The sequence below is a fragment of the Asparagus officinalis genome, chromosome 5, assembly GCF_001876935.1.
Source record: "Asparagus officinalis chromosome 5, Aspof.V1, whole genome shotgun sequence".
Taxonomy (NCBI): domain Eukaryota; kingdom Viridiplantae; phylum Streptophyta; class Magnoliopsida; order Asparagales; family Asparagaceae; genus Asparagus; species Asparagus officinalis.
The window spans coordinates 77,021,250-77,033,748 of record NC_033798.1 but is presented as its reverse complement, the minus strand read 5'-3'; the positions used below and the strand labels follow the sequence as shown (position 1 = coordinate 77,033,748).

Here is a 12,499-nt window from a genome sequence, read left to right as displayed (position 1 = left end):
ACATCCCACAGAAGAAAAGGGAAAAGAAAAGAAAACCCCCAAAATAAGGCAAACACCCTCTTCGTGTATAATAAAATAATGGGTTTTTTAGAAAATAGTCCCTTACATATTCAATAATTGCATATTACTTCCAAATCTTAAAAATAGCATACTAGTTCCTTATATCCTATGTGGTCATACAAAATGGTCCTTATATTATTATTTAGTTATAAACCTAACCAAGGTTGAGTTAACACCTAAATCAGTATCTGCAATCACAAAACGACCACTCTCTCCAACGTTTCAAAGCTTTGTGAAGCTTAACTTTGGGATATAGTTCTTTTCTAACAATAGAGAAGAATCCAAGTGGGTTTGAGTTTTTTTAAGCGGATATATGGTTTAAAATCGTTAAGAAAAGGGTTAGAGAACATAATAGAGAGTTAAAATGGCTATTTTGTCTCTAACCATCAAATTTGTTGGAATATTTCTCTCAAATCTAGCCTGTGTTAACTAGAAGGACCATTTTTCAAGACCCTATTGGATTTGAGGGACTAATATGCAAATTTTAATATTTGATGGACTATTATGCAATTACTAAAGATTTAAGGGACTAATATCTAAAAACTCCTAAAATAATTTCAACATTGCTTTGACAATGTTACATATAGCACTATGTGGTCTAGGCATTGGTACTAACTTCTAGAGTCTAAGCGCCTTGACGGGAACCTAGACGAAGGCCTAGGTGGTTTTTATTCTCTTTTTTAGTTGTAATAATTGATGGCAAATTCCAATATTATAGAAAGCTTAGATGATAAACTGGTTCTAGACGTATTTCTTTCTTCTATTAAGTGTTGATGGAGAAGGTTTGGTTAAAGGTCGGAGGGGGTAGAGGATATATTCATAGTAGGAGACTGCAGGAGTTTGGAGAAGGTTAGAAAATGTGGAGGTTGCAGTGTGGGAAATTGCGATCAAGGTCTAAAGGGTGCAGTCTATATAAGCAGCCCATACTCCCTTAGGTGCTCCTAAAACCTAGATGGGCAGTTCAAGTACCGCCTAGGTGTTAAGCTCTAGGCGAACGACCTAGGTACAACCTAGACCTAGACGCACATTTAGGCAGGCTAGATAGAGGCTTTTAAACATTGCGCTTTGATACTTTAAAAATAAGTATATTACTAATTTTGAATTTTGTATGATATAGAAAATGGACTATAAATAAAGATGAATATTTTAGTTCTTTATCACTTAATTATTTTTCTTTTTCTATTTCTTCTCCTCTCAAAAACCAATTCAACAACCAAGTAATGACTACGAAATTCATTTATAGTTCTAAATTCTTTATAGATCAAAATTTCAAAGTAATGATTAAATATACTATGAAATCCCTCCAAAAAGATAGTATGATTTACAATGACTTAATGAACATTTTTATTGGAACAATGTAGAATAAGTATATTTTTAGAAAATAATAATTTTAAAAACTTTATTGTTTCTTCTATTCATTAAAGTGAAAGTTGTTTTAGATAATTAAATGCATGTGATATGTAAGTTTTATCTTTGTCATCAATTAAAAAAATTAAATAGAATAATAACATTTCCATCAAAAAATAGAAAAAATAGAACATGTAAGTTTTATCTTTGTCATCAATTAAAAAAATTAAATAGAATAATAACATTTCCATCAAAAAATAGAAAAAATAGCACGTTACTTGATTATGGTTTGAAAAAATTTAGTGAAACAAGATAAAGTTTCAAACTAGAAAAAATAAAATAAAAGATAGGATAAGAAAATGTGAGAGGATGATACGAGTCGCCGTGTGAGCACATTTGATCGCAGAATTATCAAAGGTGGGTTGAGAAGAGGATAACAGAAACACAAGAATAATTCAGTATGTGGCGAAGAAAAATACCCTCTCTAGATTATGAGTATGAAAAGATTACAATCCTTCTCTCACAGTCTCACTAGAATCGAGAACAAACTCTCAATTCTCTCTAAACCCTAATCTCTCTTGATTGGAATCTCTCTTTTATTACATCTCCTTTATTAGAAACCCTAAACAATCCCTTATATAGGTGTAACAACGTAGATGACCAAGTGGTAAATAACCAAGCCCAAACCTAACAGGAATTCGTGCAAAAAGAAACCCAAACGAACCAGAAAACCTTCGATGAGTTGACTCACGACTGAGATAAGTCGACTCGTCCGAAACTAGACAAAACACAAAACCAGTAATGAGTCGACTCATGACTGAGATGAGTCGACTCGTCAGAGACTGGTGACAAACGGTTAGGTTTCGTGAGTCGACTCATGTCAGGCATGAGTCGACTCAACTTGATGAGTCGACTCATAACATGTTTGAGTCGACTCACGGGCTGAAAACTGGGGGCTTCGATTCTTCGATTCGCCGTTTTGTTCCACGCTTCAACCTGCGTTCCACTGTATTATTTTATACCTCTATTCTCAAGTTACCATGAGATTCATCTATCATCAAGCTCCCATAAGGATCGCTAAGTTTCGAAGAGAAAATACACCCGTATCAAAGGAAAAACAATATGATATCATATAGAAGTATGGAACAAGGTGGGGGAAAAGGTAGAAAAACCTGTATATTAGTAACCAATCTTAATAATTAGTTTTTATCCTCATTTTAATTCCTAATAAACCCTTATTCAGTTTTTAAACTTTTAAGTTATTTACAAACTAGGTGTGAAAGAGTGGCTAATTACTGTATTCTATAATTTAGGAATGCCAGAGAGAAAAAATCCGATGAAAATTTAATTTTCGAAGTGTCAAAATTGTTGGCAAATAATTTAAGGGTTATTTGGATTGGATATATACCCTCTAAATCTTCTATAATTGCATATTTACCCTCCTAATCTTCATAATCGCCAATGTACCACCCAAATCTTCCATAACTGCATATTTACCACCCTAAATATTCATAATTGTCAATATATGCCTCAATTCTTCCGCAATTGCATATTTACCCCAAATCTTCATAATTGCCATGTACCTCATTATTTTGTTAAGTCATTAAATATAATTTAAAAATACCTAAAATACCCCAAGGCGATGTTTATCAAGAGGAAAAGCTCTGGCGGGTCAGTGAATGCAATTATGAAGATTTGGAAGTAAATATGCAATTATGAAAGAATTGAGGGTAAATTGGCAAATATATACTAAGAAGTCGTAGTTGGGATCTCTGATGGTTGTTTGATGTAGGGGTGAGCATCGGTCGGTTCGGTTCGGTTTTTATCAAAATTTGAACAACCGAACCGAACCGCCTACAATTCAAAACCGAACCGAACCGTTACAAGTCGGTTCGGTTCGGTTCGGTGCGGTTTGTTCGGTTCTAAAAGTGAGCTTGCAATAGTCACACCGCCAACAGGTTAGTGGTCTGTGATAAGAGCAGACAGGGTATTGGGAACATCCATATGTTGAAGCAAGTTTCCGGCCAAAAAAATTAAAAGTTTCTATCTAATTTTACTAACCAAGGCAAGAACATAAGATAGTGACCTTTTTGAACATCACGGTGTATTGATTGTTTACGCAGGTTCCTTCTGGGAATATCAGAAGAGGGTTGTTGTCAACTCCTTGAGTGTGTTCTCTTAACCTGGAAAACAAAAGCTCCATCATTTACAAAATACGACTATGCATAGAGATTAACATTCTTATATGAGATAATCCGTACTTTCTGGCCACAATTTCACGATCTTTACACTCTGTATGCTTGAACTAGATACAACCTGCACTTTCCAAAATGATATTCTGGATAAATCCTACACCGTGAAATTAAATTTAAAGATGTCAATAGCAACTGTGTAAAATGTGTATGACTCAAGAATCACACTGTTAAAAAGAATGTGGAAAATGAACTACATGAATCCTTACCGACCCATCCAGGTTTTCATCTGCTCTAGAATGATGAAATCGATCATCGAAGCCCAGCATTGAGCCGAAGGATGTAAAATGATGAAATCAAGTTCTCGAAATACCAGTTTTACCCCTCCAACTAAAATAACAAGTGAACTTGATTTCTTGAGGTTGGATTTCGAGAAGCTCCTCCGTCTCCATCGCTCCCCACTCCGAAGTCGACAGCAAATCTACACAAAAAAGAGCATCAAAATTAGCCCAAAAAACTTAAATCTGATCCAAGAACAGAATCTGAAGACTGCGGAGTGCGGCACTGCGGCGGTCAGAGTGAGAGATTGGAACTGAGGAAGAGGGACTGAGGAGTTTGCTTGACGGCTAGCGGCGGAGTGCCGAGCGTCGAGGGCAGAAGGCCGAGCGGCAAGCGTCTCTGAGGTGCCAAGCGCGCGAGCCCTGAGCAGCGGGGACAGGCAGGTGCCGAGCCGACGAGCGCCGCGACAGGGAGTGAGAGTGAGAGGAACTGAGGAGAGGAAGCGGCGGCTAGGATTTTAGGTTTGTTAGAGGAGATGATATTTGAGTGACGGGTTGGATTTGAGGATTAACGGGGTATTGGATACTTATTCGGTCGGTTCGGGCGCGTTCGGCTCGTTGAAAAATTTTCAACCCGACCCGAACCGCCCTAAAGCTAAATCCGAACCGCTAATTTCGGTTCGGTTCGGTCGGTTTTTTCGGTTTGGACCGAACCATGCTCACCCCTAGTTTGATGGGTGTATTGACAATTATGAAGTTGTAAGGGATTAACATTCAATCATGGAAGATGTTAGGGGTATATAGCCAATTAGCCCGTAGTTTTATTATTACTTTTTATATTCCAGATAAACCATTATTTAATAGAATTTTGTTCGACAAAACCCAAAGAAAACCCAATTGTCAGGACCGCGATACAGCCGGTACCTTTACCTGCTCCAACCGTGATCCTCCGGTTACACTGTTTAAATTCACCTCGTCTCCGTCCCACTTTTTTTCTCTCTCATTCTACTTACTCCCCCCCCCCCCACCCCCCCCTCTCTCTCCTCATCGCCGGAGGTCGACGCCATCCGCCGCCTCCAGGGTTCGGATCGGCGAGGTTTTCAACTGACTTAGGGTTTCTTGATCTCGATCGTTGAATTTGGCGAGGTCATTTCTAGGGTTTTTGGTGTGGTTTTATGGCGAGTGAATGGGATTAGAGACCAAATGTAGGGTTTTTTTTTTAAATTTTTAATACAATCTTTGAAAAGGATGGGGATGTTAGGTTTTAGAGTTGGATTTCTACAATGCTGAGCTGGGTCGCAGCCAATTTTAGGGTTTCTTGGTGTTTTCAGAAGCTAAAAAATTCCTAGGGTTTTAAAGCTGGAGGTTTCTTGAAAATTTCGGGGAAAGTGAGAGCTTGACTAGACCCTAACAAGTTAAAAAAAAGTGGGAGCGATCAGAAGATTTTCGTGATCAGGTGCCAAGATCTCACGATAAAGGGGGGAAAAAAAGAAAAAGTTCCTGAGCATTGTCAATGTCGGGAGCTACAAGGACTCGGTCGATGAGTGCAGAAGAAGAATCAGAGGCCAGGCCAGTCCTCGGACCGGCAGGAAACAAGGCGAGATCGCCGTCGATCACTCGAAAACCAGCTTCAAAGCCATTGAGAAAACTTGAAAGAGCTGAGACTGGGAAGAAAGAGGAGAAGAAGAAGGAATCATCCCCTGTTCACGATTCACCCCCTCTCGTTTCGTCTCTAAGTGCTCCCTCTTCATTGTTGAGGAGGCAGGAGCTCCTGCTGCGTTCAAACTTGTCTTTGAATGCTTCTTGCTCTTCGGATGCTTCGACTGATTCGTTCTGTAGCCGGGCTTCTACTGGAAGGATTGGGAGACCAAGCTTTACCAATCGAAGGAGGCAGGGAGTTCCGAGGGCTGAGAAGATAGCATCGAAGCTGGAGAAGATAGTTCCTGATGGAGACGCGAAAGCTCCGCCTGAGTTTTTGCAGGGGAAGAGGAGGTGTGCTTGGGTCACACCCAATACTGGTAAGTTTCGTTTAGTTCTAGTAGTTTCATGCTTTTGATCAATGCATTTGAGATGTGGAATCAGTAATACATAGTTTCTTCAGAAGCTGGCTTTTCGGATTGATAAATGATGATTGTTCTCTGGGTCTTAAAATCTATATGATTTGCAAGTATTTAGTTAGTTTTGTAGTTACTTGCGTCGTATCACTGATTTCGTAATTTGAGACAGATTATTTTTTGGGGTTTGTTATCTTCTTCAGTCTGATTATTTGAATGGCTCTTGCTCTAGCCCCTGAAAACTATCTGCCCTCCCTAAGTGTGATATATAATGAAGTGATTCAACTTTCCAGCTTTTTAAGTGCTTACCGTTAGTGAGTTATAGTGCTGTGGAGGTTTTCCAGTGCTTGTTATTTCCCAGTGGATGGTTCTATTCAGGGGGAAATGGAGCTGGAGCAATATTTGGCCACAATAATTTTTGAAAGTGTTTACCACTTCACATGATTCTGATTGTTAGTTGTTGTGGTCAGTGGTTGGGGAAAAACGATAGATAAGAAATTAGCTTATGTTAGTGCTGGTGTGCATTTGCAGAAGTCTTAAGTATATGTTTCAAGTAACATTTTTGCCTTGACATTGATGGTAGGAGGTCATAATCGATGAGGAGAGGATACCTGCAACTAAATTGATAACTAAGATTATTTAAAAGAACTACTTCATCTTTTTAAGAAGTGAATATTGTTCTAATACTAAATGATTGATGCATCTTCAGAATGGATTAATATTAAAGGATGATAAACAAACTGCTTGCGCACATAATGCCAAATATCATGTTCCTAGGAGACTATGGTAATGAAATTTATCATTTCCAAGTTTTGAGTGAATTCGATATTCACTTTCTATATCTTATTTGGACCTCATCCTTATTTTTCTATATCCTTTGTACATGCACTAGTTCAAATAAAAGACAAATAGGGGAAAACATCACCTAAGATCTTATGTGTAAAAATATGTTCAGCAGACCTAGAACATAAACAAGCTATAGAGAAGCATTTTCCTTGTGAACTGAATTCAACCAGTTAATCCACAATATCAACAAAATAATATTCAGTCAACAAAATGTTTGCTCATTTAGCCATCGTCAGCTCAAAGATAAAACTAAGAAACAATCCAGGTTCACTGCTTGGGAGTCTGAAGAAGAAAACACTGCTAGATGTCTAGTATCAGGAGAGTGAGAAGCTGCTATGCAGTAGTGGTGAAGAAAACACCACTAGATGTCTAGTATCAGTAGAGGGAGAAGCTGCATTCCAGTATTGGTGAAGGGTTACTCTGGAGCTGGAGGAGAATGGTCTATTCCATCAACACCATTCTATTGAGTTCCTCTGAAAAAGATAACTGATAGGTGAAAGATCCTAGCTATTTGAACCGATAGGTGAAAGATCCTAGCTATTTGAACCGATAGGTGAAAGATCCTAGCCATTTGTTTTTAGAGGTGGAATGATCATGTGCCACAATCCAATTATTAAAGATAAGAGGATCAAAAAGTCCATTGACAGGTATACAATTTTTCTTGAACAGTCTATATCCTTTTTAGTTTACTTTACCTGGCAATTTGTTCGTCTAACCTCCTGCATACTGAAAAGTTTGACACATAGGCTCCCTATATTGTACCCTTTCTTCTGGTATGTTAAGTAATACTAGGTAGACATGTTTGTATGAAGGTAAAATATATTGATAATAGATTTAGTTTTTTTGTCTATCCTTCTAGTTGTTATGAATATTTTCACGAAGAAACAAGTTATTTGAATGTATTTATGCATAAGCCGAAGATTTAGTACCAAGCAATGCTTATCTTGCCTGCAAGCTAACACAAGGATCATATTATTGTTCAAAACTATTTGAGGGAAATGGAGTCCTAAATACTTATTCGTAAAAGCAAGTTCTCCGGATCATGATTCCTAAGAAGATCACTATGCTTGGCTACTTGGAGTGTACTACATGAATTGTTCTTAGCCAAGTGTTCTATTCAACACAGTGTGTATATGTTGCACTGCTTGCATAGAACTCCCTCTCGTGTTATTTATGTCAATGAATTTTATATTCGGTATCCCCGTTAAAGAAAAGATATGAATATGATCCATAGGCTAATGAACTATAATATTCTGTACTACTATGTAGCTATTATACATGGTTTGATACACTGATTGTTGAAGTCCTCTTTACAAGCTCTGTCTGAAAATGACACTAAGCAAATGCCTTCTTGCTAGTAGGTGATCCAGTTGTTCTACTGCTTACATGAATTTTTTTTTTGACATTAAAAAATTTAGTACTCATTGCATTATCTATATAAGACAACGTGAAAAGGTATCTGGTATTGAAATATATTGACCTCTGTGCCAAGAAGTAGCTGTTTTGCTCAAATGAATGTCGAAGACCAATGTTTTTGGGTCAGTGAATTGGTAAATATATAGAGTATGGTGGTTATCACCAAATCTACCACTTTGCGCTGATGCTTCAGTAGCTTGATGCTCGCATGGGGTATGTATGAGATGCTAAGTTGCTCTATCTGCTTGGTGGATACGTATTTTGAGCTGCTAAAAGGTTATTATTTAATGAAACTTCAAAAATTGTAGATTTAAGACATGATTGATGGGGTTCACAAATTGATTTGATTTGTTGGCATTTATAATTTGTCTTCTTTTGGTAAAGATAAGTATGTATACACTTGAAGCAGAATACTTAAAGAAGAACTGAATATTAGCCATTTTTTCGACTGATTGATACTTATCCTACATTCCTGCAGGTGCCTTCATATCACGAAATGCACTTGCAAAATTCATCATCAATATTAATGTGGATGCACAAGTTTTTAAGCAGTGAATTGCTTAAAGTATTAAAACTTGTTCCTAAAATTTAATCTAAACTCACTGCCTCTATGTGTGTGCATGTGTGTGTGTGAGTTTGTGTGTGTGTGTTATATCTATATGTGCGTGTGTGTACGCACACGCGCACAAACACGCACATGCATGCATTAAATCTCCTCTCTAGATGCAGATACATACACGTATACCCAAATTCATACATACAATTAGAGCGTTGCTATACCAATATACATGTATATGATTATTTAAAATTTTGTATCTGTAATGTAATAATCAGATATAATGCCGTCTGTTGTATAGATATCTTGTACAACGACCAAATTTTCCATTGACAGCACGGTGAAGTTTGAGATTAACAAAAATTCTCTATCAAACACTTGTCAGAATGCAGATCAATTCCTTTTTCTCTAGTCTCATGTACCTTTATTTGCTTTCTTCTTGCAGCTATGTTCAAAAGCATCCTGCCACTGACTGCTGATTTTTCCACTGACATGTTAATGTAGAGTGATTTTATGTCCTACAAAAGTTTTATCTACCAAACACATTGTAAACCAAACCAATCCCTTTTGCCCTTGTCTCATATTGACTCTTATCTTCATTTCTTACACATTGTCTCGAACAGATCCTGCCACCCTCAAACTATTCAATGCCTTCTGCCTCATCCCTCCTCAACACCACGAGGAGAGAAAAACATTCAATCGGACAAACTTAAAGAACTTATTTCAGATCCCTTCATTGTCACTCTTGGTAATGCTTCAAAAGCATGATCTACATCTTTCCTTCGCTCCTGTCTTTTCTGGTTTAATAGGTTAGGAACTTGGACATTTTGGAGATGTTTTAAGTCAACAACTAGTTATATACCTTCAAGTTTTAAACTAGTCTTATCGATCTGGTTAAACAAAATTGGATGAAGTATTATGTTCATTTATTTTGTCAATGCTAAGTTCTCTGGTTCTATTCTCAGCTGTACGGTAACTACTTTGTTCAGTTTGAAGTTTAAGGTAGGAGAAAGTGTAAAGTCTTGTTTAATTTGTTCCTACAGATCCAGGTTATGTTGCCTTCCATGATGAGGAATGGGGTGTGCCTGTTCATGATGACAGGTATGCAATATCAAGTTCTCATAGTTCTCATCTTGATTCAAAATATATGAAATAGTTGGCAATGGTAATGTTTGAAAAAATATTCTTAGTGTCTCTTATATCCTTAAAATTTACAGGAAACTGTTTGAGTTGCTCGTACTATCTGGCGCATTAGCTGAACTTACATGGCCGACAATCCTCAGTAAAAGGCACATATTTAGGTACCTCTACTGCCTGCAAAATACCATTGTTCAGATAAGAATTTGCACTATTTTGTTATTTCCTTGTCTGACATTTCTCTGCAGGGAGGTTTTTGTGGATTTTGACCTGGTGGCGGTCTCTAAATTGAACGAGAAGAAGATTATAGCCCCTGGAAGCACCGCCAGTTCCCTATTGTCAGAGCCCAAATTACGTGCCATTATCGAGAATGCTCGCCAAATACTAAAGGTATGTTCTCTTCTCCCATCTTTCAAGATATTGATTTAGTTGTTTATGCATAAGCATGTTGCTTGAAGCTGAATCTTATGCGTGAGCCTGCTTTAGGGTTTAAATTGACTCATGGTCTTCTATGAAATGGGATAATGTATATCACTTTATTTTTTTATCTAACATGCGATAAGCTTCTGGATTAATCCCTTATGAATCAGTAGCTTATACTCCCAACATTATGAACATCTCAAACCCATAATGACACAATTATTTATCATGGTCAAAACTGAACCTGAATCATTCAGATAGAATCACTTGAGAAAAATATAGAATGCTAACGAGAGTTTTGATTTTTTGTAAAATCTTGCATTGGGAATTTTTTTTTACAGCTGACAGAGTTTTATTGATTCTGATGACCATAAGAAGTTCCTATCATCCTCTATTCATATTCAACTCTTAACTCCTTCCATCATGATCTGGCCCTGTTTCCCTGCTGTGGATTGAATAAGAGTTTTGAGTCATGCTATTAGCATGACATTTAGTTGGTCTGTTGTTTAGTTTTTTTGTGCAGATTAACAAATATTTACTCTGGATTATTACCTTTTTCTTCCTTGTTCCTTATTCTCTTGACAGTAGAAATATTTATTAGCAGCTAAGTGAGAACAAGTTTTCATTTTTTGGTCAGTGTCTTAAAACTTTGTGGATGCTGGAGAACCTGATGTCAGTATTATATAATAGAGCACCATTGATAGTTTGATCGTCTTTTGAGCTGTTGTTAGGTCTCCATAGCTGGATGTGCTTTTATTTGTAGTGATGACCACAGGCACTCTCATGTCTGAGATTCTCTTTGCCATTCATCAAAACAACATATCTAATTGTCACCTTTGAATCATTTCTTGTCCTGTGCATTGTAGATTATAGAGGAGTTCGGATCATTTGATAAATACTGCTGGGGTTTTGTGAACCACAAACCAATTACAAGCAGATTCCGCTACCCTCGACAAGTACCGGTCAAAACTCCCAAAGCCGAAGTCATCAGCAAGGATTTAGTAAAGAGGGGTTTTCGCAGTGTGGGGCCCACCGTCATATATACCTTTATGCAGGTTGCGGGTCTGACCAACGACCACCTCATCACCTGCTACCGCTTCGATGAGTGTGCTACTGCAATCACAGCCACAGCAACAGCAAGCAGTAATGACGAAGTGTGTGCTACCAAGGATAATAATAATAATAATGATTGCAAGGAGGTAAAGAAAAACGATGAGGATGTTGATTTCGAGTTGTCAATATCTGTGGATGGGCTGAGCTTCTCGTCATCATAGCGGAGATGGGGTGATTTTCATGTAATTTTGGTTTGAGGTAGTGGTGATGGGTTCTGTATAAAGATTTATGAAAATTATGCAACCTGGCTTGTATATTTTCCTTTACGTTGTTAACAAAGTTGATCATGTTTCATTTGACCGAGGTTCCACATTACAGTGAATTCAGATTTAGACCGCAGCTTAAGATTTGGTTTGAACCGTTTCCAGTGATGTTGCTCTTTGAAGAGTACCTTTGTAAACTGCAGGTTGTTAACTCTTCTACGGATAAATTTCACCAAACCGAAGTATGGCTCATTTTCGGATGACCCCGTACAAGTTTGGAAATATCATTTAACCTCGAAACTCTTTCAGTATATGGCTAAAATACCAAATTGTTATATTTAAACGAATGTTTTTGTCAGTTTGGTATTTTTAAAAACTCCGGCGACAAGGCATTAAAGCTCGACCTTTTTGTTAATAAGGCATTTTTCTCAAAACTTCGGTTAGAAATTTTGTTTTAAACCCCTTACCTCCCAAAATTATTAAATTTGTACCCTCCCTCTTCTCCTCCTCCTCTCCAATTCCCCTCTTCCTCCAGCGTACCATCGTCCTACTCCTCTCCTCCGTCCCCATCTCCCTCCTCTGGATCAACCTCGGCCCCCTCATCCCCTCCCTCTCCTCCTCCTCCTCTCCCATTCCCCTCATTCCCCTCCTTATTTTTTTATCTCTAGTGCAGCCTGTTGGAGTGGTTGCAGCAATTACCCTGTGGAACTTTCCTTTGGCCATGATTACACGAAAAGTTAAAATTTAAAACAGTTAATGGAGCTGCTTAAATATTCACATAATTAAGACTATGTCCTTACTGATGATTATGTTCGTTAACTAAGGTATTATCTCCAAGAGGTCGGCCCTGCCTTGGCTTGTGGGTGCACGGTGGTTG

General features: G+C 37.7%; 1 protein-coding gene across 1 annotated transcript; it reads left to right on the top strand.

The window, feature by feature from the left end:
* LOC109843993 lies at positions 4,893-11,718 on the top strand. Its single transcript, XM_020413000.1, has 5 exons — positions 4,893-5,895; positions 9,793-9,850; positions 9,967-10,050; positions 10,135-10,276; positions 11,173-11,718. Exons 1-5 carry the CDS (start codon positions 5,391-5,393, stop codon positions 11,578-11,580), a joined length of 1,197 nt encoding a protein of 398 aa, XP_020268589.1. The 5' UTR covers positions 4,893-5,390; the 3' UTR covers positions 11,581-11,718.